This window comes from Phaenicophaeus curvirostris, chromosome 1 (genome assembly GCF_032191515.1).
Source record: "Phaenicophaeus curvirostris isolate KB17595 chromosome 1, BPBGC_Pcur_1.0, whole genome shotgun sequence".
Taxonomy (NCBI): Eukaryota; Metazoa; Chordata; class Aves; order Cuculiformes; family Cuculidae; genus Phaenicophaeus; species Phaenicophaeus curvirostris.
In genome coordinates, this window is record NC_091392.1 from 116,679,356 (window position 1) to 116,704,334 (window position 24,979).

The 24,979-nt window shown below is 59.5% G+C and overlaps 1 protein-coding gene across 1 annotated transcript in view; it reads left to right on the top strand.

Moving 5' to 3' along the window:
- Positions 1-24,979, top strand: part of LOC138718911 (mucin-19-like) — a 54,951-nt gene that overhangs the window by 4,613 nt on the left and 25,359 nt on the right. Inside the window, exon 2 of the mRNA XM_069853650.1 lies at positions 21-23,950. Within this exon, the coding sequence (XP_069709751.1) occupies positions 21-23,950 (23,930 nt within the window). The remainder of the gene's footprint in view (positions 1-20; positions 23,951-24,979) is intronic.

Here is a 24,979-nt window from a genome sequence, read left to right on the forward strand (position 1 = left end):
TCCACTGCCGGCATCTCCAGCACGGGCAGGGGCAGAGAGACAGCAGAGCCAGCTACGCAAAGCACGGCTCCCAGCACGCCCAGCCCCGAGCCATCGGCATCAGCCTCTGGCACATCCCCAGCCTCAGAGAAGACCCAGGGCAGCCTTCTCTCCACACTGGTCGGCACCCCGGAGATGCAGTCTGGGCGCCTCACTCCTGTGGCAACGGCCTCTTCCACAAGCCTTACCATCAGTCCTGCCAGCCAGAGCAAAATTACCACTATTAACCAGGGCAGCAGCACCATGAGAGGGCCCAACACCAAGACTTCTCCTTCCTCCTTAGCCACTGAGTTGACAAGTCTTTCCACAACAATGTTGGCAGGCACAAAAGGAAAGACACAGACTGAGCCCATGATACCCACTCAGGAAGGGAGTTCACCCACAGTGTCTACCAGGACTGAGGAAACAAGTCCCACCTTCCAAACAGCGAGACCCAAAGCCACTTCCACCGGCACAGGCAACGCGAGTGGCAGTGCTGGCTCTGTTTCTCTCAGCCCCAGCCTGGCAGCCACGAGCCACTCCTCCTCCTCTCCTCTGGGCTCCTCAGCCACCACTCCCAACCCTCAGAGAAGCAGCACCAGTGTCACCAATGAGGCCAGCTTGGCCACCACATCCCATCCCTCTACAGCACTTGTGTCTTCCACGCTTTCTTCCTCTCCTGGAACCTCCAGCACTGGATCAGACGATGGGACAGCAGAGGCATTGACGCAAAGCACAGCTCCCAGCACGCCCAGCCCCAAGCCATTTACATCCACCTCTGACACATCCCCAGCTTCACATAACGCCCTCGCCAGCCTTTCATCCACACCGTTCCCCAGCAGGGAGACACAGGCGGTGCAGCTCACCTCCACACTCGTCTCTCAGAGGCAGGTCATGACAGAGGCGGGGACCACTTCATCTTCTGCAGGGAGCCCCTTGCCAACCGTAACACTGGCCTCTGCCACGAGCCTTGCCACGACTTCTCCCAGCCAAAGCGCAATTCACACGGTCAACCAAGGCAGCGGCACCACAGCAGAGCCCCACACCAAGACATCGGATTCCCTCTCAGCCACATCAATGACAACCATTTCCACAACGAGGAGGGCTGGCACAGAAGCAGAGATGGACACTGTGCCTACAATGCCAGCTCAGGAAGGGAGCTCACCTGCGCTGTCAGCTGGGACTGAGGCAGTGAGCCCTGCCGTCCCAACAACAAGGCGCGAAGCCACTGACACCAGCATGGGAAAAGCAAGTGGCAGCGCTGCCTCTGTATCTCCCAGTCCCAGCTCAGCAGCCACGAGCCACTCCTCCTCTCCTGCGGGCTCCTCAGGCACCACTCCCAACACTCACAGAAGCAGCACCAGCAGCGCCAATGAGGCCAGCTCAGCTACCATATCCCACCCATCCACGGCATTCGTGTCTTCCACGCTTTCCTCCACTGCCGGCATCTCCAGCACAGGCAGGGGCAGAGTGACGGCCGAGCCAGCTACGCAAAGCACGGCTCCCAGCACACCCAGCCCCAAGCCATCGGCATCAGCCTCTGGCACATCCCCAGCCTCAGAGAAGACCCAGGGCAGCCTTCTCTCCACACTGGCCAGCACCGTGGAGAAGCAGTCTGGGCGCCTCACTCCCACAACCGTTACACAGCACAAGATCACAACAGAGCGTGGGGCCGCTTCAATTTCTACACGGAGCCCCTTCCCCACCGTGGTCATGGCCTCTGCCATGAGCCTTGCCAAGACTCCTCACAGCCAAACCGAAATTCCCACTACCAACCAGGGCAGCAGCACCATGAGAGAGCCCAACACCAAGACTTCTCTTGCCCTCTCAGCCACATCGCTGACAACCTTTTCCACAATGAGGAGCGTGGGCAAAGAAGCAAAGACAGACACTGTGCCTACAATGCCAGCTCAGGAAGCAAGCTCGCCTGCGCTGTCAGCTGGGACTGAGGCAACGAGTCCTGACTTCTCAACAAGGAGGCGCAAAGCCACTGCTACCGTTCTGGGCACAGCGACTGCCAGTGCTGCCTCCGTCTCTCCCAGCCCCAGCTTGGCAGTCACAAGCCTCTCTTTCTCCCCTAACAGAGGCTCCTCAGCCACTACTCCCAGCCCACAGACAAGCAGCACCAGCGGCACAACTGAGACCAGCTCGGCCACCGCATCCCACTCATCCACGCCACTTGTGCCTTCCACGCTTTCCTCCTATCCTGGCACCTCCAGCACTGGATCAGGCAGTGTGACAGCAGAGGCATTCATGCAAAGCACAGCTCCCAGCACACCCAGCGCCAAGCCGTCGGCATCCACCTCTGGCACATCCCCTGCCTCCGATCACACCCTGGCCAGCCTTTCATCCACACCATTCCCCAGCAGGGAGACACAGGCAGTGCGGCTCATCTCCACACCCGTCACTCAGAGGCAGGTCATGACAGAGGTGGGGGCCACTCCGTCTTCCGCAGGGAGCCCCTTGTCCACCGTGACACTGGCCTCTGCCACGAGCCTCACCACGTCTCCTCCCAGCCAAAGCACAATTCCCACCATCAACCAGGGCAGCGGCACCACAGCACAGCCCAACATTAAGACCTCTCTTGCCCTCCAGGCCACTTCGCTTTTCCCAAATACGATATGGAGCATGCAAGGAAAGACAGAGACTGTGCCTATGACACCAACTCGGGAAGGGAGCTCATCCACGCTGTCTGCCGGGACTGAGGCAACGAGTTCCACTTTCGCAACAACGAGGCGAGAAGCCAGTCCTACTGGCATGAGCACAGCGGACGCTAATGCTGCCTCTGTCTCTCTCAGCCCCTCCACAGCAGCCACGAGCCAGTACTCCCCTCCTGCAGGCTCCTCAGCCGCCGCTCCCAACCCACAGAGAAGCAGCACCAGCGCTACTACTGAGTCCAGCTTGGCCACCGTATCCCACCTCTCCGCAGCACTGGTGACTTCCACGCTTTCCTCCCACCCTGGAACCTCCGGCATTGGATCAGGCAGTGTGACGGCAGAGGCATTGGCGCAAAGGACAGCTCCCAGCACGCCCAGCCCAAAGCCGTCCACATCCACCTCCGGCACATCCCCTGCTTCGTCCACAGTGGTGAGCAGCATGGAGACTGAGGCAGTGCCGCTCACTTCCACAGCCGTCCCACAGGGAAATGTCCCGACAAAGCGTGGGGACACTTATTCTTCCACAGGGAGCCCCTTGCCCACCGTGGCCATGGCCTCTGCCACGAGCCTTACCATCAATCCTCCCAGCCAGAGCACAGTTCCCACCATCAATCAGGACAGCGGCACCACCACTGAGTCCGACACCAAGTACTCTCATTCCTCCTCCGCCTCAGTGCTGATAACCCTCCCCACAATGAGGATGGAGGGCACACGAGGAGTGACAGAGACTGTGCCTGTGACACCAGCTCAGGAAGGGAGCTCATCCGTGATGTCTGCCGGGCCTGAGGCAACGAGACCTGCCTTCCAATCAATGAGACCCAAAGCCACTGTCTCCACCGTAGTCACAGCAAGTGGCAGCGCCGCCTCTATTTCTCTCAGCCCCAGCCCGGCAGCCACAAATCACTCCTCCTCCTCTCCTCTGGGCTCCTCAGCCGCTACTCCCAACCCTCACAGAAGCAGCACCAGCAGCACCAATGAGGCCAGCTTGGGCACCGCGTCCCACCCACCCACGGCATTCGTGTCTTCCACGCTTTCCTCCACTGCCGGCATCTCCAGCACGGGCAGGGGCAGAGTGACGGCAGAGCCAGCTACGCAAAGCACGGCTCCCAGCACGCCCAGCCCCGAGCCATCGGCATCAGCCTCTGGCACATCCCCAGCCTCAGAGAAGACCCAGGGCAGCCTTCTCTCCACACTGGCCGGCACCCCGGAGATGCAGTCTGGGCGCCTCACTCCTGTGGCAACGGCCTCTTCCACAAGCCTTACCATCAGTCCTGCCAGCCAGAGCAAAATTACCACTATTAACCAGGGCAGCAGCACCATGAGAGGGCCCAACACCGAGACTTCTCCTTCCTCCTTAGCCACTGAGTTGACAAGTCTTTCCACAACAATGTTGGCAGGCACAAAAGGAAAGACACAGACTGAGCCCATGATACCCACTCAGGAAGGGAGTTCACCCACAGTGTCTACCAGGACTGAGGAAACAAGTCCCACCTTCCAAACAGCGAGACCCAAAGCCACTTCCACCGGCACAGGCAACGCGAGTGGCAGTGCTGGCTCTGTTTCTCTCAGCCCCAGCCTGGCAGCCACGAGCCACTCCTCCTCCTCTCCTCTGGGCTCCTCAGCCACCACTCCCAACCCTCAGAGAAGCAGCACCAGTGTCACCAATGAGGCCAGCTTGGCCACCACATCCCATCCCTCTACAGCACTTGTGTCTTCCACGCTTTCTTCCTCTCCTGGAACCTCCAGCACTGGATCAGACGATGGGACAGCAGAGGCATTGACGCAAAGCACAGCTCCCAGCACGCCCAGCCCCAAGCCATTTACATCCACCTCTGACACATCCCCAGCTTCACATAACGCCCTCGCCAGCCTTTCATCCACACCGTTCCCCAGCAGGGAGACACAGGCGGTGCAGCTCACCTCCACACTCGTCTCTCAGAGGCAGGTCATGACAGAGGTGGGGACCACTTCATCTTCTGCAGGGAGCCCCTTGCCAACCGTAACACTGGCCTCTGCCACGAGCCTTGCCACGACTTCTCCCAGCCAAAGCGCAATTCACACGGTCAACCAAGGCAGCGGCACCACAGCAGAGCCCCACACCAAGACATCGGATTCCCTCTCAGCCACATCAATGACAACCATTTCCACAACGAGGAGGGTTGGCACAGAAGCAGAGATGGACACTGTGCCTACAATGCCAGCTCAGGAAGGGAGCTCACCTGCGCTGTCAGCTGGGACTGAGGCAGTGAGCCCTGCCGTCCCAACAACAAGGCGCGAAGCCACTGACACCAGCATGGGAAAAGCAAGTGGCAGCGCTGCCTCTGTATCTCCCAGTCCCAGCTCAGCAGCCACGAGCCACTCCTCCTCTCCTGCGGGCTCCTCAGGCACCACTCCCAACACTCACAGAAGCAGCACCAGCAGCGCCAATGAGGCCAGCTCAGCTACCATATCCCACCCATCCACGGCATTCGTGTCTTCCACGCTTTCCTCCACTGCCGGCATCTCCAGCACAGGCAGGGGCAGAGTGACGGCCGAGCCAGCTACGCAAAGCACGGCTCCCAGCACACCCAGCCCCAAGCCATCGGCATCAGCCTCTGGCACATCCCCAGCCTCAGAGAAGACCCAGGGCAGCCTTCTCTCCACACTGGCCAGCACCGTGGAGAAGCAGTCTGGGCGCCTCACTCCCACAACCGTTACACAGCACAAGATCACAACAGAGCGTGGGGCCGCTTCAATTTCTACACGGAGCCCCTTCCCCACCGTGGTCATGGCCTCTGCCATGAGCCTTGCCAAGACTCCTCACAGCCAAACCGAAATTCCCACTACCAACCAGGGCAGCAGCACCATGAGAGAGCCCAACACCAAGACTTCTCTTGCCCTCTCAGCCACATCGCTGACAACCTTTTCCACAATGAGGAGCGTGGGCAAAGAAGCAAAGACAGACACTGTGCCTACAATGCCAGCTCAGGAAGCAAGCTCGCCTGCGCTGTCAGCTGGGACTGAGGCAACGAGTCCTGACTTCTCAACAAGGAGGCGCAAAGCCACTGCTACCGTTCTGGGCACAGCGACTGCCAGTGCTGCCTCCGTCTCTCCCAGCCCCAGCTTGGCAGTCACAAGCCTCTCTTTCTCCCCTAACAGAGGCTCCTCAGCCACTACTCCCAGCCCACAGACAAGCAGCACCAGCGGCACAACTGAGACCAGCTCGGCCACCGCATCCCACTCATCCACGCCACTTGTGCCTTCCACGCTTTCCTCCTATCCTGGCACCTCCAGCACTGGATCAGGCAGTGTGACAGCAGAGGCATTCATGCAAAGCACAGCTCCCAGCACACCCAGCGCCAAGCCGTCGGCATCCACCTCTGGCACATCCCCTGCCTCCGATCACACCCTGGCCAGCCTTTCATCCACACCATTCCCCAGCAGGGAGACACAGGCAGTGCGGCTCATCTCCACACCCGTCACTCAGAGGCAGGTCATGACAGAGGTGGGGGCCACTCCGTCTTCCGCAGGGAGCCCCTTGTCCACCGTGACACTGGCCTCTGCCACGAGCCTCACCACGTCTCCTCCCAGCCAAAGCACAATTCCCACCATCAACCAGGGCAGCGGCACCACAGCACAGCCCAACATTAAGACCTCTCTTGCCCTCCAGGCCACTTCGCTTTTCCCAAATACGATATGGAGCATGCAAGGAAAGACAGAGACTGTGCCTATGACACCAACTCGGGAAGGGAGCTCATCCACGCTGTCTGCCGGGACTGAGGCAACGAGTTCCGCTTTCGCAACAACGAGGCGAGAAGCCAGTCCTACTGGCATGAGCACAGCGGACGCTAATGCTGCCTCTGTCTCTCTCAGCCCCTCCACAGCAGCCACGAGCCAGTACTCCCCTCCTGCAGGCTCCTCAGCCGCCGCTCCCAACCCACAGAGAAGCAGCACCAGCGCTACTACTGAGTCCAGCTTGGCCACCGTATCCCACCTCTCCGCAGCACTGGTGACTTCCACGCTTTCCTCCCACCCTGGAACCTCCGGCATTGGATCAGGCAGTGTGACGGCAGAGGCATTGGCGCAAAGGACAGCTCCCAGCACGCCCAGCCCAAAGCCGTCCACATCCACCTCCGGCACATCCCCTGCTTCGTCCACAGTGGTGAGCAGCATGGAGACTGAGGCAGTGCCGCTCACTTCCACAGCCGTCCCACAGGGAAATGTCCCGACAAAGCGTGGGGACACTTATTCTTCCACAGGGAGCCCCTTGCCCAGCGTGGCCATGGCCTCTGCCACGAGCCTTACCATCAATCCTCCCAGCCAGAGCACAGTTCCCACCATCAATCAGGACAGCGGCACCACCACTGAGTCCGACACCAAGTACTCTCATTCCTCCTCCGCCTCAGTGCTGATAACCCTCCCCACAATGAGGATGGAGGGCACACGAGGAGTGACAGAGACTGTGCCTGTGACACCAGCTCAGGAAGGGAGCTCATCCGTGATGTCTGCCGGGCCTGAGGCAACGAGACCTGCCTTCCAATCAATGAGACCCAAAGCCACTGTCTCCAGCGTAGTCACAGCAAGTGGCAGCGCCGCCTCTATTTCTCTCAGCCCCAGCCCGGCAGCCACAAATCACTCCTCCTCCTCTCCTCTGGGCTCCTCAGCCGCTACTCCCAACCCTCACAGAAGCAGCACCAGCAGCACCAATGAGGCCAGCTTGGGCACCGCGTCCCACCCACCCACGGCATTCGTGTCTTCCACGCTTTCCTCCACTGCCGGCATCTCCAGCACGGGCAGGGGCAGAGTGACGGCAGAGCCAGCTACGCAAAGCACGGCTCCCAGCACGCCCAGCCCCGAGCCATCGGCATCAGCCTCTGGCACATCCCCAGCCTCAGAGAAGACCCAGGGCAGCCTTCTCTCCACACTGGCCGGCACCCCGGAGATGCAGTCTGGGCGCCTCACTCCTGTGGCAACGGCCTCTTCCACAAGCCTTACCATCAGTCCTGCCAGCCAGAGCAAAATTACCACTATTAACCAGGGCAGCAGCACCATGAGAGGGCCCAACACCAAGACTTCTCCTTCCTCCTTAGCCACTGAGTTGACAAGTCTTTCCACAACAATGTTGGCAGGCACAAAAGGAAAGACACAGACTGAGCCCATGATACCCACTCAGGAAGGGAGTTCACCCACAGTGTCTACCAGGACTGAGGAAACAAGTCCCACCTTCCAAACAGCGAGACCCAAAGCCACTTCCACCGGCACAGGCAACGCGAGTGGCAGTGCTGGCTCTGTTTCTCTCAGCCCCAGCCTGGCAGCCACGAGCCACTCCTCCTCCTCTCCTCTGGGCTCCTCAGCCACCACTCCCAACCCTCAGAGAAGCAGCACCAGTGTCACCAATGAGGCCAGCTTGGCCACCACATCCCATCCCTCTACAGCACTTGTGTCTTCCACGCTTTCTTCCTCTCCTGGAACCTCCAGCACTGGATCAGACGATGGGACAGCAGAGGCATTGACGCAAAGCACAGCTCCCAGCACGCCCAGCCCCAAGCCATTTACATCCACCTCTGACACATCCCCAGCTTCACATAACGCCCTCGCCAGCCTTTCATCCACACCGTTCCCCAGCAGGGAGACACAGGCGGTGCAGCTCACCTCCACACTCGTCTCTCAGAGGCAGGTCATGACAGAGGCGGGGACCACTTCATCTTCTGCAGGGAGCCCCTTGCCAACCGTAACACTGGCCTCTGCCACGAGCCTTGCCACGACTTCTCCCAGCCAAAGCGCAATTCACACGGTCAACCAAGGCAGCGGCACCACAGCAGAGCCCCACACCAAGACATCGGATTCCCTCTCAGCCACATCAATGACAACCATTTCCACAACGAGGAGGGCTGGCACAGAAGCAGAGATGGACACTGTGCCTACAATGCCAGCTCAGGAAGGGAGCTCACCTGCGCTGTCAGCTGGGACTGAGGCAGTGAGCCCTGCCGTCCCAACAACAAGGCGCGAAGCCACTGACACCAGCATGGGAAAAGCAAGTGGCAGCGCTGCCTCTGTATCTCCCAGTCCCAGCTCAGCAGCCACGAGCCACTCCTCCTCTCCTGCGGGCTCCTCAGGCACCACTCCCAACACTCACAGAAGCAGCACCAGCAGCGCCAATGAGGCCAGCTCAGCTACCATATCCCACCCATCCACGGCATTCATGTCTTCCACGCTTTCCTCCACTGCCGGCATCTCCAGCACAGGCAGGGGCAGAGTGACGGCCGAGCCAGCTACGCAAAGCACGGCTCCCAGCACACCCAGCCCCAAGCCATCGGCATCAGCCTCTGGCACATCCCCAGCCTCAGAGAAGACCCAGGGCAGCCTTCTCTCCACACTGGCCAGCACCGTGGAGAAGCAGTCTGGGCGCCTCACTCCCACAACCGTTACACAGCACAAGATCACAACAGAGCGTGGGGCCGCTTCAATTTCTACACGGAGCCCCTTCCCCACCGTGGTCATGGCCTCTGCCATGAGCCTTGCCAAGACTCCTCACAGCCAAACCGAAATTCCCACTACCAACCAGGGCAGCAGCACCATGAGAGAGCCCAACACCAAGACTTCTCTTGCCCTCTCAGCCACATCGCTGACAACCTTTTCCACAATGAGGAGCGTGGGCAAAGAAGCAAAGACAGACACTGTGCCTACAATGCCAGCTCAGGAAGCAAGCTCGCCTGCGCTGTCAGCTGGGACTGAGGCAACGAGTCCTGACTTCTCAACAAGGAGGCGCAAAGCCACTGCTACCGTTCTGGGCACAGCGACTGCCAGTGCTGCCTCCGTCTCTCCCAGCCCCAGCTTGGCAGTCACAAGCCTCTCTTTCTCCCCTAACAGAGGCTCCTCAGCCACTACTCCCAGCCCACAGACAAGCAGCACCAGCGGCACAACTGAGACCAGCTCGGCCACCGCATCCCACTCATCCACGCCACTTGTGCCTTCCACGCTTTCCTCCTATCCTGGCACCTCCAGCACTGGATCAGGCAGTGTGACAGCAGAGGCATTCATGCAAAGCACAGCTCCCAGCACACCCAGCGCCAAGCCGTCGGCATCCACCTCTGGCACATCCCCTGCCTCCGATCACACCCTGGCCAGCCTTTCATCCACACCATTCCCCAGCAGGGAGACACAGGCAGTGCGGCTCATCTCCACACCCGTCACTCAGAGGCAGGTCATGACAGAGGTGGGGGCCACTCCGTCTTCCGCAGGGAGCCCCTTGTCCACCGTGACACTGGCCTCTGCCACGAGCCTCACCACGTCTCCTCCCAGCCAAAGCACAATTCCCACCATCAACCAGGGCAGCGGCACCACAGCACAGCCCAACATTAAGACCTCTCTTGCCCTCCAGGCCACTTCGCTTTTCCCAAATACGATATGGAGCATGCAAGGAAAGACAGAGACTGTGCCTATGACACCAACTCGGGAAGGGAGCTCATCCACGCTGTCTGCCGGGACTGAGGCAACGAGTTCCGCTTTCGCAACAACGAGGCGAGAAGCCAGTCCTACTGGCATGAGCACAGCGGACGCTAATGCTGCCTCTGTCTCTCTCAGCCCCTCCACAGCAGCCACGAGCCAGTACTCCCCTCCTGCAGGCTCCTCAGCCGCCGCTCCCAACCCACAGAGAAGCAGCACCAGCGCTACTACTGAGTCCAGCTTGGCCACCGTATCCCACCTCTCCGCAGCACTGGTGACTTCCACGCTTTCCTCCCACCCTGGAACCTCCGGCATTGGATCAGGCAGTGTGACGGCAGAGGCATTGGCGCAAAGGACAGCTCCCAGCACGCCCAGCCCAAAGCCGTCCACATCCACCTCCGGCACATCCCCTGCTTCGTCCACAGTGGTGAGCAGCATGGAGACTGAGGCAGTGCCGCTCACTTCCACAGCCGTCCCACAGGGAAATGTCCCGACAAAGCGTGGGGACACTTATTCTTCCACAGGGAGCCCCTTGCCCACCGTGGCCATGGCCTCTGCCACGAGCCTTACCATCAATCCTCCCAGCCAGAGCACAGTTCCCACCATCAATCAGGACAGCGGCACCACCACTGAGTCCGACACCAAGTACTCTCATTCCTCCTCCGCCTCAGTGCTGATAACCCTCCCCACAATGAGGATGGAGGGCACACGAGGAGTGACAGAGACTGTGCCTGTGACACCAGCTCAGGAAGGGAGCTCATCCGTGATGTCTGCCGGGCCTGAGGCAACGAGACCTGCCTTCCAATCAATGAGACCCAAAGCCACTGTCTCTGGCGTAGTCACAGCAAGTGGCAGCGCCGCCTCTATTTCTCTCAGCCCCAGCCCGGCAGCCACAAATCACTCCTCCTCCTCTCCTCTGGGCTCCTCAGCCGCTACTCCCAACCCTCACAGAAGCAGCACCAGCAGCACCAATGAGGCCAGCTTGGGCACCGCGTCCCACCCACCCACGGCATTCGTGTCTTCCACGCTTTCCTCCACTGCCGGCATCTCCAGCACGGGCAGGGGCAGAGAGACAGCAGAGCCAGCTACGCAAAGCACGGCTCCCAGCACGCCCAGCCCCGAGCCATCGGCATCAGCCTCTGGCACATCCCCAGCCTCAGAGAAGACCCAGGGCAGCCTTCTCTCCACACTGGCCGGCACCCCGGAGATGCAGTCTGGGCGCCTCACTCCTGTGGCAACGGCCTCTTCCACAAGCCTTACCATCAGTCCTGCCAGCCAGAGCAAAATTACCACTATTAACCAGGGCAGCAGCACCATGAGAGAGCCCAACACCAAGACTTCTCCTTCCTCCTTAGCCACTGAGTTGACAAGTCTTTCCACAACAATGTTGGCAGGCACAAAAGGAAAGACACACACTGAGCCCATGATACCCACTCAGGAAGGGAGTTCACCCACAGTGTCTACCGGGACCGAGGAAACAAGTCCCACCTTCCAAACAGCGAGACCCAAAGCCACTTCCACCGGCACAGGCAACGCGAGTGGCAGTGCTGGCTCTGTTTCTCTCAGCCCCAGCCTGGCAGCCACGAGCCACTCCTCCTCCTCTCCTCTGGGCTCCTCAGCCACCACTCCCAACCCTCAGAGAAGCAGCACCAGTGTCACCAATGAGGCCAGCTTGGCCACCACATCCCATCCCTCTACAGCACTTGTGTCTTCCACGCTTTCTTCCTCTCCTGGAACCTCCAGCACTGGATCAGACGATGGGACAGCAGAGGCATTGACGCAAAGCACAGCTCCCAGCACGCCCAGCCCCAAGCCATTTACATCCACCTCTGACACATCCCCAGCTTCACATAACGCCCTCGCCAGCCTTTCATCCACACCGTTCCCCAGCAGGGAGACACAGGCGGTGCAGCTCACCTCCACACTCGTCTCTCAGAGGCAGGTCATGACAGAGGTGGGGACCACTTCATCTTCTGCAGGGAGCCCCTTGCCAACCGTAACACTGGCCTCTGCCACGAGCCTTGCCACGACTTCTCCCAGCCAAAGCGCAATTCACACGGTCAACCAAGGCAGCGGCACCACAGCAGAGCCCCACACCAAGACATCGGATTCCCTCTCAGCCACATCAATGACAACCATTTCCACAACGAGGAGGGCTGGCACAGAAGCAGAGATGGACACTGTGCCTACAATGCCAGCTCAGGAAGGGAGCTCACCTGCGCTGTCAGCCGGGACTGAGGCAGTGAGCCCTGCCGTCCCAACAACAAGGCGCGAAGCCACTGACACCAGCATGGGAAAAGCAAGTGGCAGCGCTGCCTCTGTATCTCCCAGTCCCAGCTCAGCAGCCACGAGCCACTCCTCCTCTCCTGCGGGCTCCTCAGGCACCACTCCCAACACAGAGAGAAGCAGCACCAGCAGCGCCAATGAGGCCAGCTCAGCTACCATATCCCACCCATCCACGGCATTCGTGTCTTCCACGCTTTCCTCCACTGCCGGCATCTCCAGCACAGGCAGGGGCAGAGTGACGGCCGAGCCAGCTACGCAAAGCACGGCTCCCAGCACACCCAGCCCCAAGCCATCGGCATCAGCCTCTGGCACATCCCCAGCCTCAGAGAAGACCCAGGGCAGCCTTCTCTCCACACTGGCCGGCACCCCGGAGATGCAGTCTGGGCGCGTCACTCCCACAACCGTTACACAGCACAAGATCACAACAGAGCGTGGGGCCGCTTCAATTTCTACACGGAGCCCCTTCCCCACCGTGGTCATGGCCTCTGCCATGAGCCTTGCCAAGACTCCTCACAGCCAAACCGAAATTCCCACTACCAACCAGGGCAGCAGCACCATGAGAGAGCCCAACACCAAGACTTCTCTTGCCCTCTCAGCCACATCGCTGACAACCCTTTCCACAATGAGGAGCGTGGGCAAAGAAGCAAAGACAGACACTGTGCCTACAATGCCAGCTCAGGAAGCAAGCTCGCCTGCGCTGTCAGCTGGGACTGAGGCAACGAGTCCTGACTTCTCAACAAGGAGGCGCAAAGCCACTGCTACCGTTCTGGGCACAGCGACTGCCAGTGCTGCCTCCGTCTCTCCCAGCCCCAGCTTGGCAGTCACAAGCCTCTCTTTCTCCCCTAACAGAGGCTCCTCAGCCACTACTCCCAGCCCACAGACAAGCAGCACCAGCGGCACAACTGAGACCAGCTCGGCCACCGCATCCCACTCATCCACGCCACTTGTGCCTTCCACGCTTTCCTCCTATCCTGGCACCTCCAGCACTGGATCAGGCAGTGTGACAGCAGAGGCATTCATGCAAAGCACAGCTCCCAGCACACCCAGCGCCAAGCCGTCGGCATCCACCTCTGGCACATCCCCTGCCTCCGATCACACCCTGGCCAGCCTTTCATCCACACCATTCCCCAGCAGGGAGACACAGGCAGTGCGGCTCATCTCCACACCCGTCACTCAGAGGCAGGTCATGACAGAGGTGGGGGCCACTCCGTCTTCCGCAGGGAGCCCCTTGTCCACCGTGACACTGGCCTCTGCCACGAGCCTCACCACGTCTCCTCCCAGCCAAAGCACAATTCCCACCATCAACCAGGGCAGCGGCACCACAGCACAGCCCAACATTAAGACCTCTCTTGCCCTCCAGGCCACTTCGCTTTTCCCAAATACGATATGGAGCATGCAAGGAAAGACAGAGACTGTGCCTATGACACCAGCTCGGGAAGGGAGCTCATCCACGCTGCCTGCCGGGACTGAGGCAACGAGTCCCGCTTTCGCAACAACGAGGCGAGAAGCCAGTCCTACTGGCGTGAGCACAGCGGACGCTAATGCTGCCTCTGTCTCTCTCAGCCCCACCACAGCAGCCACGAGCCAGTACTCCCCTCCTGCAGGCTCCTCAGCCGCCGCTCCCAACCCACAGAGAAGCAGCACCAGCGCTACTACTGAGTCCAGCTTGGCCACCGTATCCCACCTCTCCGCAGCACTGGTGACTTCCACGCTTTCCTCCCACCCTGGAACCTCCGGCATTGGATCAGGCAGTGTGACGGCAGAGGCATTGGCGCAAAGGACAGCTCCCAGCACGCCCAGCCCAAAGCCGTCCACATCCACCTCCGGCACATCCCCTGCTTCGTCCACAGTGGTGAGCAGCATGGAGACTGAGGCAGTGCCGCTCACTTCCACAGCCGTCCCACAGGGAAATGTCCCGACAAAGCGTGGGGACACTTATTCTTCCACAGGGAGCCCCTTGCCCAGCGTGGCCATGGCCTCTGCCACGAGCCTTACCATCAATCCTCCCAGCCAGAGCACAGTTCCCACCATCAATCAGGACAGCGGCACCACCACTGAGTCCGACACCAAGTACTCTCATTCCTCCTCCGCCTCAGTGCTGATAACCCTCCCCACAATGAGGATGGAGGGCACACGAGGAGTGACAGAGACTGTGCCTGTGACACCAGCTCAGGAAGGGAGCTCATCCGTGATGTCTGCCGGGCCTGAGGCAACGAGACCTGCCTTACAATCAATGAGACCCAAAGCCACTGTCTCTGGCGTAGTCACAGCAAGTGGCAGCGCCGCCTCTATTTCTCTCAGCCCCAGCCCGGCAGCCACAAATCACTCCTCCTCCTCTCCTCTGGGCTCCTCAGCCGCTACTCCCAACCCTCACAGAAGCAGCACCAGCAGCACCAATGAGGCCAGCTTGGGCACCGCGTCCCACCCACCCACGGCATTCGTGTCTTCCACGCTTTCCTCCACTGCCGGCATCTCCAGCACGGGCAGGGGCAGAGAGACAGCAGAGCCAGCTACGCAAAGCACGGCTCCCAGCACGCCCAGCCCCGAGCCATCGGCATCAGCCTCTGGCACATCCCCAGCCTCAGAGAAGACCCAGGGCAGCCTTCTCTCCACACTGGCCGGCACCCCGGAGATGCAGTCTGGGCGCCTCACTCCTGTGGCAACGGCCTCTTCCACAAGCCTTACCATCAGTCCTGCCAGCCAGAGCAAAATTACCACTATTAACCAGGGCAGCAGCACCATGAGAGAGCCCAACACCAAGACTTCTCCTTCCTCCTTAGCCACTGAGTTGACAAGTCTTTCCACAACAATGTTGGCAGGCACAAAAGGAAAGACACACACTGAGCCCGTGATACCCACTCAGGAAGGGAGTTCACCCACAGTGTCTACCGGGACCGAGGAAACAAGTCCCACCTTCCAAACAGCGAGACCCAAAGCCACTTCCACCGGCACAGGCAACGCGAGTGGCAGTGCTGGCTCTGTTTCTCTCAGCCCCAGCCTGGCAGCCACGAGCCACTCCTCCTCCTCTCCTCTGGGCTCCTCAGCCACCACTCCCAACCCTCAGAGAAGCAGCACCAGCGTCACCAATGAGGCCAGCTTGGCCACCACATCCCATCCCTCTACAGCACTTGTGTCTTCCACGCTTTCTTCCTCTCCTGGAACCTCCAGCACTGGATCAGACGATGGGACAGCAGAGGCATTGACGCAAAGCACAGCTCCCAGCACGCCCAGCCCCAAGCCATTTACATCCACCTCTGACACATCCCCAGCTTCACATAACGCCCTCGCCAGCCTTTCATCCACACCGTTCCCCAGCAGGGAGACACAGGCGGTGCAGCTCACCTCCACACTCGTCTCTCAGAGGCAGGTCATGACAGAGGTGGGGACCACTTCATCTTCTGCAGGGAGCCCCTTGCCAACCGTAACACTGGCCTCTGCCACGAGCCTTGCCACGACTTCTCCCAGCCAAAGCGCAATTCACACGGTCAACCAAGGCAGCGGCACCACAGCAGAGCCCCACACCAAGACATCGGATTCCCTCTCAGCCACATCAATGACAACCATTTCCACAACGAGGAGGGTTGGCACAGAAGCAGAGATGGACACTGTGCCTACAATGCCAGCTCAGGAAGGGAGCTCACCTGCGCTGTCAGCTGGGACTGAGGCAGTGAGCCCTGCCGTCCCAACAACAAGGCGCGAAGCCACTGACACCAGCATGGGAAAAGCAAGTGGCAGCGCTGCCTCTGTATCTCCCAGTCCCAGCTCAGCAGCCACGAGCCACTCCTCCTCTCCTGCGGGCTCCTCAGGCACCACTCCCAACACAGAGAGAAGCAGCACCAGCAGCGCCAATGAGGCCAGCTCAGCTACCATATCCCACCCATCCACGGCATTCGTGTCTTCCACGCTTTCCTCCACTGCCGGCATCTCCAGCACGGGCAGGGGCAGAGTGACGGCAGAGCCAGCTACGCAAAGCACGGCTCCCAGCACACCCAGCCCCAAGCCATCGGCATCAGCCTCTGGCACATCCCCAGCCTCAGAGAAGACCCAGGGCAGCCTTCTCTCCACACTGGCCAGCACCGTGGAGAAGCAGTCTGGGCGCCTCACTCCCACAACCGTTACACAGCACAAGATCACAACAGAGCGTGGGGCCGCTTCAATTTCTACACGGAGCCCCTTCCCCACCGTGGTCATGGCCTCTGCCATGAGCCTTGCCAAGACTCCTCACAGCCAAACCGAAATTCCCACTACCAACCAGGGCAGCAGCACCATGAGAGAGCCCAACACCAAGACTTCTCTTGCCCTCTCAGCCACATCGCTGACAACCTTTTCCACAATGAGGAGTGTGGGCAAAGAAGCAAAGACAGACACTGTGCCTACAATGCCAGCTCAGGAAGCAAGCTCGCCTGCGCTGTCAGCTGGGACTGAGGCAACGAGTCCTGACTTCTCAACAAGGAGGCGCAAAGCCACTGCTACCGTTCTGGGCACAGCGACTGCCAGTGCTGCCTCCGTCTCTCCCAGCCCCAGCTTGGCAGTCACAAGCCTCTCTTTCTCCCCTAACAGAGGCTCCTCAGCCACTACTCCCAGCCCACAGACAAGCAGCACCAGCGGCACAACTGAGACCAGCTCAGCCACCGCATCCCACTCATCCACGCCACTTGCGCCTTCCACGCTTTCCTCCTATCCTGGCACCTCCAGCACTGGATCAGGCAGTGTGACAGCAGAGGCATTCATGCAAAGCACAGCTCCCAGCACACCCAGCGCCAAGCCGTCGGCATCCACCTCTGGCACATCCCCTGCCTCCGATCACACCCTGGCCAGCCTTTCATCCACACCGTTCCCCAGCAGGGAGACACAGGCAGTGCGGCTCACCTCCACACCCGTCACTCAGAGGCAGGTCATGACAGAGGTGGGGGCCACTCCGTCTTCCGCAGGGAGCCCCTTGTCCACCGTGACACTGGCCTCTGCCACGAGCCTCACCACGTCTCCTCCCAGCCAAAGCACAATTCCCACCATCAACCAGGGCAGCGGCACCACAGCACAGCCCAACATTAAGACCTCTCTTGCCCTCCAGGCCACTTCGCTTTTCCCAAATACGATATGGAGCATGCAAGGAAAGACAGAGACTGTGCCTATGACACCAACTCGGGAAGGGAGCTCATCCACGCTGTCTGCCGGGACTGAGGCAACGAGTCCCGCTTTCGCAACAACGAGGCGAGAAGCCAGTTCTACTGGCGTGAGCACAGCGGACGCTAATGCTGCCTCTGTCTCTCTCAGCCCCACCACAGCAGCCACGAGCCAGTCCTCCCCTCCTGCAGGCTCCTCAGCCGCCGCTCCCAACCCACAGAGAAGCAGCACCAGCGCTACTACTGAGTCCAGCTTGGCCACCGTATCCCACCTCTCCGCAGCACTGGTGACTTCCACGCTTTCCTCCCACCCTGGAACCTCCGGCATTGGATCAGGCAGTGTGACGGCAGAGGCATTGGCGCAAAGGACAGCTCCCAGCACGCCCAGCCCAAAGCCGTCCACATCCACCTCCGGCACATCCCCTGCTTCGTCCACAGTGGTGAGCAGCATGGAGACTGAGGCAGTGCCGCTCACTTCCACAGCCGTCCCACAGGGAAATGTCCCGACAAAGCGTGGGGACGCTTATTCTTCCACAGGGAGCCCCTTGCCCACCGTGGCCATGGCCTCTGCCACGAGCCTTACCATCAATCCTCCCAGCCAGAGCACAGTTCCCACCATCAATCAGGACAGCGGCACCACCGCTGAGTCCGACACCAAGTACTCTCATTCCTCCTCCGCCTCAGTGCTGATAACCCTCCCCACAATGAGGATGGAGGGCACACGAGGAGTGACAGAGACTGTGCCTGTGACACCAGCTCAGGAAGGGAGCTCATCCGTGATGTCTGCCGGGCCTGAGGCAACGAGACCTGCCTTCCAATCAATGAGACCCAAAGCCACTGTCTCCAGCGTAGTCACAGCGAGTGGCAGCGCCGCCTCTATTTCTCCCAGCCCCAGCCCGGCAGCCACAAATCACTCCTCCTCCTCTCCTCTGGGCTCCTCAGCCGCTACTCCCAACCCTCACAGAAGCAGCACCAGCAGCACCAATGAGGCCAGCTTGGGCACCGCGTCCCACCCACCCACGGCATTCGTGTCTTCCACGCTTTCCTCCACTGCCGGCATCTCCAGCACGGGCAGGGGCAGAGAGACAGCAGAGCCAGCTACGCAAAGCACGGCTCCCAGCACGCCCAGCCCCGAGCCATCGGCATCAGCCTCTGGCACATCCCCAGCCTCAGAGAAGACCCAGGGCAGCCTTCTCTCCACACTGGCCGGCACCCCGGAGATGCAGTCTGGGCGCCTCACTCCTGTGGCAACGGCCTCTTCCACAAGCCTTACCATCAGTCCTGCCAGCCAGAGCAAAATTACCACTATTAACCAGGGCAGCAGCACCATGAGAGAGCCCAACACCGAGACTTCTCCTTCCTCCTTAGCCACTGAGTTGACAAGTCTTTCCACAACAATGTTGGCAGGCACAAAAGGAAAGACACAGACTGAGCCCGTGATACCCACTCAGGAAGGGAGTTCACCCACAGTGTCTACCGGGACCGAGGAAACAAGTCCCACCTTCCAAACGGCGAGACCCAAAGCCACTTCCACCGGCACAGGCAACGCGAGTGGCAGTGCTGGCTCTGTTTCTCTCAGCCCCAGCCTGGCAGCCACGAGCCACTCCTCCTCCTCTCCTCTGGGCTCCTCAGCCACCACTCCCAACCCTCAGAGAAGCAGCACCAGCGTCACCAATGAGGCCAGCTTGGCCACCACATCCCATCCCTCTACAGCACTTGTGTCTTCCACGCTTTCTTCCTCTCCTGGAACCTCCAGCACTGGATCAGACGATGGGACAGCAGAGGCATTGACGCAAAGCACAGCTCCCAGCACGCCCAGCCCCAAGCCATTTACATCCACCTCTGACACATCCCCAGCTTCACATAACGCCCTCGCCAGCCTTTCATCCACACCGTTCCCCAGCAGGGAGACACAGGCGGTGCAGCTCACCTCCACACTCGTCTCTCAGAGGCAGGTCATGACAGAGGTGGGGACCACTTCATCTTCTGCAGGGAGCCCCTTGCCAACCGTAACACTGGCCTCTGCCACGAGCCTTGCCACGACTTCTCCCAGCCAAAGCGCAATTCACACGGTCAACCAAGGCAGCGGCACCACAGCAGAGCCCCACACCAAGACATCGGATTCCCTCTCAGCCACATCAATGACAACCATTTCCACAACGAGGAGGGTTGGCACAGAAGCAGAGATGGACACTGTGCCTACAATGCCAGCTCAGGAAGGGAGCTCACCTGCGCTGTCAGCTGGGACTGAGGCAGTGAGCCCTGCCGTCCCAACAACAAGGCGCGAAGCCACTGACACCAGCATGGGAAAAGCAAGTGGCAGCGCTGCCTCTGTATCTCCCAGTCCCAGCTCAGCAGCCACGAGCCACTCCTCCTCTCCTGCGGGCTCCTCAGGCACCACTCCCAACACAGAGAGAAGCAGCACCAGCAGCGCCAATGAGGCCAGCTCAGCTACCATATCCCACCCATCCACGGCATTCGTGTCTTCCACGCTTTCCTCCACTGCCGGCATCTCCAGCACAGGCAGGGGCAGAGTGACGGCAGAGCCAGCTACGCAAAGCACGGCTCCCAGCACACCCAGCCCCAAGCCATCGGCATCAGCCTCTGGCACATCCCCAGCCTCAGAGAAGACCCAGGGCAGCCTTCTCTCCACACTGGCCAGCACCGTGGAGAAGCAGTCTGGGCGCCTCACTCCCACAACCGTTACACAGCACAAGATCACAACAGAGCGTGGGGCCGCTTCAATTTCTACACGGAGCCCCTTCCCCACCGTGGTCATGGCCTCTGCCATGAGCCTTGCCAAGACTCCTCACAGCCAAACCGAAATTCCCACTACCAACCAGGGCAGCAGCACCATGAGAGAGCCCAACACCAAGACTTCTCTTGCCCTCTCAGCCACATCGCTGACAACCTTTTCCACAATGAGGAGTGTGGGCAAAGAAGCAAAGACAGACACTGTGCCTACAATGCCAGCTCAGGAAGCAAGCTCGCCTGCGCTGTCAGCTGGGACTGAGGCAACGAGTCCTGACTTCTCAACAAGGAGGCGCAAAGCCACTGCTACCGTTCTGGGCACAGCGACTGCCAGTGCTGCCTCCGTCTCTCCCAGCCCCAGCTTGGCAGTCACAAGCCTCTCTTTCTCCCCTAACAGAGGCTCCTCAGCCACTACTCCCAGCCCACAGACAAGCAGCACCAGCGGCACAACAGAGACCAGCTCAGCCACCGCATCCCACTCATCCACGCCACTTGCGCCTTCCACGCTTTCCTCCTATCCTGGCACCTCCAGCACTGGATCAGGCAGTGTGACAGCAGAGGCATTCATGCAAAGCACAGCTCCCAGCACACCCAGCGCCAAGCCGTCGGCATCCACCTCTGGCACATCCCCTGCCTCCGATCACACCCTGGCCAGCCTTTCATCCACACCGTTCCCCAGCAGGGAGACACAGGCAGTGCGGCTCACCTCCACACCCGTCACTCAGAGGCAGGTCATGACAGAGGTGGGGGCCACTCCGTCTTCCGCAGGGAGCCCCTTGTCCACCGTGACACTGGCCTCTGCCACGAGCCTCACCACGTCTCCTCCCAGCCAAAGCACAATTCCCACCATCAACCAGGGCAGCGGCACCACAGCACAGCCCAACATTAAGACCTCTCTTGCCCTCCAGGCCACTTCGCTTTTCCCAAATACGATATGGAGCATGCAAGGAAAGACAGAGACTGTGCCTATGACACCAACTCGGGAAGGGAGCTCATCCACGCTGTCTGCCGGGACTGAGGAAACGAGTCCCGCTTTCGCAACAACGAGGCGAGAAGCCAGTTCTACTGGCGTGAGCACAGCGGACGCTAATGCTGCCTCTGTCTCTCTCAGCCCCACCACAGCAGCCACGAGCCAGTCCTCCCCTCCTGCAGGCTCCTCAGCCGCCGCTCCCAACCCACAGAGAAGCAGCACCAGCGCTACTACTGAGTCCAGCTTGGCCACCGTATCCCACCTCTCCGCAGCACTGGTGACTTCCACGCTTTCCTCCCACCCTGGAACCTCCGGCATTGGATCAGGCAGTGTGACGGCAGAGGCATTGGCGCAAAGGACAGCTCCCAGCACGCCCAGCCCAAAGCCGTCCACATCCACCTCCGGCACATCCCCTGCTTCGTCCACAGTGGTGAGCAGCATGGAGACTGAGGCAGTGCCGCTCACTTCCACAGCCGTCCCACAGGGAAATGTCCCGACAAAGCGTGGGGACGCTTATTCTTCCACAGGGAGCCCCTTGCCCACCGTGGCCATGGCCTCTGCCACGAGCCTTACCATCAATCCTCCCAGCCAGAGCACAGTTCCCACCATCAATCAGGACAGCGGCACCACCGCTGAGTCCGACACCAAGTACTCTCATTCCTCCTCCGCCTCAGTGCTGATAACCCTCCCCACAATGAGGATGGAGGGCACACGAGGAGTGACAGAGACTGTGCCTGTGACACCAGCTCAGGAAGGGAGCTCATCCGTGATGTCTGCCGGGCCTGAGGCAACGAGACCTGCCTTCCAATCAATGAGACCCAAAGCCACTGTCTCCAGCGTAGTCACAGCGAGTGGCAGCGCCGCCTCTATTTCTCCCAGCCCCAGCCCGGCAGCCACAAATCACTCCTCCTCCTCTCCTCTGGGCTCCTCAGCCGCTACTCCCAACCCTCACAGAAGCAGCACCAGCAGCACCAATGAGGCCAGCTTGGGCACCGCGTCCCACCCACCCACGGCATTCGTGTCTTCCACGCTTTCCTCCACTGCCGGCATCTCCAGCACGGGCAGGGGCAGAGAGACAGCAGAGCCAGCTACGCAAAGCACGGCTCCCAGCACGCCCAGCCCCGAGCCATCGGCATCAGCCTCTGGCACATCCCCAGCCTCAGAGAAGACCCAGGGCAGCCTTCTCTCCACACTGGCCGGCACCCCGGAGATGCAGTCTGGGCGCCTCACTCCTGTGGCAACGGCCTCTTCCACAAGCCTTACCATCAGTCCTGCCAGCCAGAGCAAAATTACCACTATTAACCAGGGCAGCAGCACCATGAGAGAGCCCAACACCGAGACTTCTCCTTCCTCCTTAGCCACTGAGTTGACAAGTCTTTCCACAACAATGTTGGCAGGCACAAAAGGAAAGACACAGACTGAGCCCGTGATACCCACTCAGGAAGGGAGTTCACCCACAGTGTCTACCGGGACCGAGGAAACAAGTCCCACCTTCCAAACGGCGAGACCCAAAGCCACTTCCACCGGCACAGGCAACGCGAGTGGCAGTGCTGGCTCTGTTTCTCTCAGCCCCAGCCTGGCAGCCACGAGCCACTCCTCCTCCTCTCCTCTGGGCTCCTCAGCCACCACTCCCAACCCTCAGAGAAGCAGCACCAGCGTCACCAATGAGGCCAGCTTGGCCACCACATCCCATCCCTCTACAGCACTTGTGTCTTCCACGCTTTCTTCCTCTCCTGGAACCTCCAGCACTGGATCAGACGATGGGACAGCAGAGGCATTGACGCAAAGCACAGCTCCCAGCACGCCCAGCCCCAAGCCATTTACATCCACCTCTGACACATCCCCAGCTTCACATAACGCCCTCGCCAGCCTTTCATCCACACCGTTCCCCAGCAGGGAGACACAGGCGGTGCAGCTCACCTCCACACTCGTCTCTCAGAGGCAGGTCATGACAGAGGTGGGGACCACTTCATCTTCTGCAGGGAGCCCCTTGCCAACCGTAACACTGGCCTCTGCCACGAGCCTTGCCACGACTTCTCCCAGCCAAAGCGCAATTCACACGGTCAACCAAGGCAGCGGCACCACAGCAGAGCCCCACACCAAGACATCGGATTCCCTCTCAGCCACATCAATGACAACCATTTCCACAACGAGGAGGGTTGGCACAGAAGCAGAGATGGACACTGTGCCTACAATGCCAGCTCAGGAAGGGAGCTCACCTGCGCTGTCAGCTGGGACTGAGGCAGTGAGCCCTGCCGTCCCAACAACAAGGCGCGAAGCCACTGACACCAGCATGGGAAAAGCAAGTGGCAGCGCTGCCTCTGTATCTCCCAGTCCCAGCTCAGCAGCCACGAGCCACTCCTCCTCTCCTGCGGGCTCCTCAGGCACCACTCCCAACACAGAGAGAAGCAGCACCAGCAGCGCCAATGAGGCCAGCTCAGCTACCATATCCCACCCATCCACGGCATTCGTGTCTTCCACGCTTTCCTCCACTGCCGGCATCTCCAGCACGGGCAGGGGCAGAGTGACGGCAGAGCCAGCTACGCAAAGCACGGCTCCCAGCACACCCAGCCCCAAGCCATCGGCATCAGCCTCTGGCACATCCCCAGCCTCAGAGAAGACCCAGGGCAGCCTTCTCTCCACACTGGCCAGCACCGTGGAGAAGCAGTCTGGGCGCCTCACTCCCACAACCGTTACACAGCACAAGATCACAACAGAGCGTGGGGCCGCTTCAATTTCTACACGGAGCCCCTTCCCCACCGTGGTCATGGCCTCTGCCATGAGCCTTGCCAAGACTCCTCACAGCCAAACCGAAATTCCCACTACCAACCAGGGCAGCAGCACCATGAGAGAGCCCAACACCGAGACTTCTCTTGCCCTCTCAGCCACATCATTGACAACCTTTTCCACGACACCGATGGAGGGAACACAGGGAAACACGGAGGCTGTGCCCAGAACACCAACTCAGGGAGGAAGCTCAACTGCAGTCTCCTCCTGGTCTGAAGAAATGAGTCTCACGTTCCCAACATCAAAGCCCCATGCCATTTCCACCCATTTGACCACCCTCCAGGGGAGCAGCAGTTCTTCTGAGACCAAAGCCATGACTTCCTTTTCGCACCTGACCACGTCACTGATCATCCAGTCCATGACGAATTCTTGGAAATCAACCTCTCTTAGCCTTCCCTTTACTAGCATTTGCTGTGAGTATTGTTAAACTGTATGCTAATATTTTTTTTATTATAGGAAGAATTCATTGTATTTTGATTTTTTCTTGTTATTTTCAATAAGTATCTTCAGTTTTTATGTGATGTATTTTGAGAATTTAGTCTGTGCATCTGCATACATTTTTTCAAAAATCACAGCTGAATTCCCTAGTTTTATTTGTAATGGCACTCTTTGTGCTTATGCAGTATGGTGTTTCATGGAGGTAAATTGCTCTGTTGTTACGTTGCGTATGGAACTTTATATTTGCAATAACTTTATGTTTTTATTTTATTCTATGTGAATTTCAAAATTCCTGTCTATTATTAATTAGAGGCTATTCTTTACTGGGAGTATTCCACCTAATTTATTTTTGCTAACCTGTTTTTTTCAGTAGGTCTGAACTTCTGGTGCATATTTAGTTTTTGCCATGTAACTATCTGCTGACTTCAAAGAATATGCAGTAATGAATCTTTCTTCATTTTTCAATAGGTGAAACAGTAAAGTAAAGACAGCAAAGTGGACAATGCATCTTTTTTGTATTCAAC